Source organism: Nansenia antarctica, assembly GCF_963989245.1.
Source record: "Nansenia antarctica genome assembly, chromosome: 16".
NCBI classification, from domain to species: domain Eukaryota; kingdom Metazoa; phylum Chordata; class Actinopteri; order Argentiniformes; family Microstomatidae; genus Nansenia; species Nansenia antarctica.
Window position 1 is genome coordinate 26,075,242 of NC_137686.1, and position 2,506 is coordinate 26,077,747.

The 2,506-nt window shown below is 52.5% G+C and overlaps 1 protein-coding gene across 1 annotated transcript in view; it reads right to left on the reverse strand.

Moving 5' to 3' along the window:
- Positions 1-85: 85 nt before the first annotated feature.
- LOC308172193 (glypican-5-like) overlaps positions 86-2,506 on the reverse strand; it is a gene marked incomplete at both ends in the record, with an annotated part of 21,806 nt that continues 19,385 nt past the window's right edge. Inside the window, 2 exons of the mRNA XM_080547103.1 lie at positions 86-104; positions 1,814-1,976. Coding sequence (XP_080403229.1) covers positions 86-104; positions 1,814-1,976 — 182 coding nt within the window. The remainder of the gene's footprint in view (positions 105-1,813; positions 1,977-2,506) is intronic.

Here is a 2,506-nt window from a genome sequence, read left to right on the forward strand (position 1 = left end):
TTCATTATCTACCCCCCCTCTTCTTTAAAGGGATCGCTAATCTGCACTCGACTGGACGGATGAAGGATTGTCTTTTAACCTACGGTCACACCGCCTCTCTGAATCTGAACGATGTAACATGTTAGATTAGAGTCATGTTAGAGAGCTACTTGGAACTTCAGACTCTTTTTCTTACGTATCATAAAACATCAACAAACAATCATAAAAAGGAAAATTGCCTGGCATAACCCTTGTCTAGGGGCAGTTACATTGTCTCATAAAACAAATTGCATGGTATCCAAATTCCTCAGACGGCTAAAAAAACGTCCAGACCAACCGACATCGCCAAGCCCTGCGGGATAGCGTTGGAGGAGGTTTTTGCGAAACGAAAACGCTCCAGTCTGTTTAGGAAATTTGGGAAGTCAAATGACATTGCAATTACCAGCCGAGCGGATCGGAAAGGACAAAGCAGGCGGGGGGGGGGGGAAGCTGGCCTCCTGCCTGGCTAATTTGGCCCAGTAAAAAAACACTCTGGCTTTAAGGGGGGTAGCTGGCAGGTCGTAGGGCTAGGCTATGGCTAGGCTAGGTGGTAGGCTAGGGCTAGGCTAGGGCTAGGCTAGGAGGACAGGCGCCCAGAGAACATGGCAGAGAGAGTGTGCCCCACGGCGGACCGACTTCCTCCATAAACTAACCCCAGACTGGAGGGCTTGGAGAACGAGGTTCTGTGGAAGTTACACGTCGCGCCCTCCTCTCTCTCTACCCTCCCTTCCTACCTCCTGCCCTCTCCCCCCTCTCTCTCTACCCTCCTTGCCCTTCCTACCTCCTGCCCTCTCCACCCTCTCTCTCTCTCTACCCTCCCTTCCTACCTCCTGCCCCTCTCCTCCTGCCCTCTCCCCCCTCTCTCTCTACCCTCCTTGCCCTTTCTACCTCCTGCCCTCTCCACCCTCTCTGTGTCCTCCGTGACCTTTCTACCCCCCCTCCTCCCCCTCTTTCTTTCGGTCTTCACCCCCCCCCCCCCCCTTCAACCCCAAACCCCCACCCCTCTTCCCTTTTTCAACCCTGCAAGCCCCCACCCCTACTGCAAACACCCCCCCCCCATCCCAACTACCCACAATGCAGCCATGCTGCCAAGTCTGCTAAGGGAAAACAGCCATCGCTGCGTCCTCTCAGCCAATCACAGCGCAGCATAGAGCCAGGCCCGAGCCAGCAGCACCAGTGGCCCCCCGGGGGGGCCCAGGCGGGCGGGTTGGAAAATAAAAACAATTCCATGAATTTCTAACAAATAAACATTCTTAGCAAATAAGAAAACAAATTTAAAAATGGTGTTTGCTTTTCCACTGTTGTGCTTCCAGCCAGAGTTCAGCTATATGTGAGCAGAGAGCTGCGGGCCGCGTTCCAACACTGCTAAGTGGCTTCCTTTCCTCTAGTTCTCCTCTCCTTGCCTGTCCCTGCAGCCTATCCCACCTCACATCTCTGTCCCTCTCTTCCCTGTCCCCCCAGCCTATCCCACCCCACATCTCCCCCTGTCCCTCCAGCCTATCCCACCCCACATCTCCCCTGTCCCTCCAGCCTATCCCCACCTCACACCTCCAACGTCCCCACAGCCTATCCCACCTCATACCTCCCCTGTTCCCTTACCCGTCCCTCCAGCCTATCCCACTTCACACCTCCAATGTCCTCCAGCTTATCCCACCAGACATCTCCCTTGTCCCTCAGACTTATCCCACCCCAGGAAGACTAGCTAATGAGGATCCTAATAAACAAACAGACTAAACCACACACACACACTGTGTTCCCTTTCCCGTCCCTCCGGGCCATCCCACCCAGCGCTTACCCCTGGAAGGCGGTGGCGTGGGTGGAGAGGAGGTACTTGACGTCGAAGCTGTAAGAGCGTATGTTCTGCAGGGTCTCCCGGCGGATGGCGTTGGTGTAGCCCTCCTCCATCTTCCTGGTGCAGCAGGACGGGCCCTGGTGCTTACACACCAGCAGGTCCACATCTGAGACAAGGGAGAGAAGAGACATGGGTTAGAGAGAGAGAGACATGGTTTACTATTAACTCTGATGAATGGAATTATAGAGAGAGAGAGGAAAAGAGAGGAAAAGAGGGAGAGAGAGAGAGGGGGAGAAAGGGAGAGACATGTTTTACTATAGATTAGCTCTGATTAATGGAATTATAGAGAGAGCGGGAGAGAGAGAGAGAGAGAGAGAGAGAGAGAGAGGGAGGGAGAGAGAGAGAGACATGTTTTACTATATATTAGAGAGAGAGAGAGGGAGAGAGAGAGAAAGAGAGAGAGAGACATGTTTTACTATATATTAGAGAGAGAGAGAGAGAGAGAGAGAGAGACAGGGAGAGAGGGAGAGAGAGAAGGAGAGAGAGAGAGAGGAGAGAGAGAGAGAGAGAGACAGGGAGAGAAGAGACGGTTTACTATTATACCTTGCTCATATAACTCCTATTTTAGAGACTCTACACTGGCTTCCTGTTAAGTTCAGAATAGCTCCCAATATCCTTCTGCTTGTTTATAAAGCT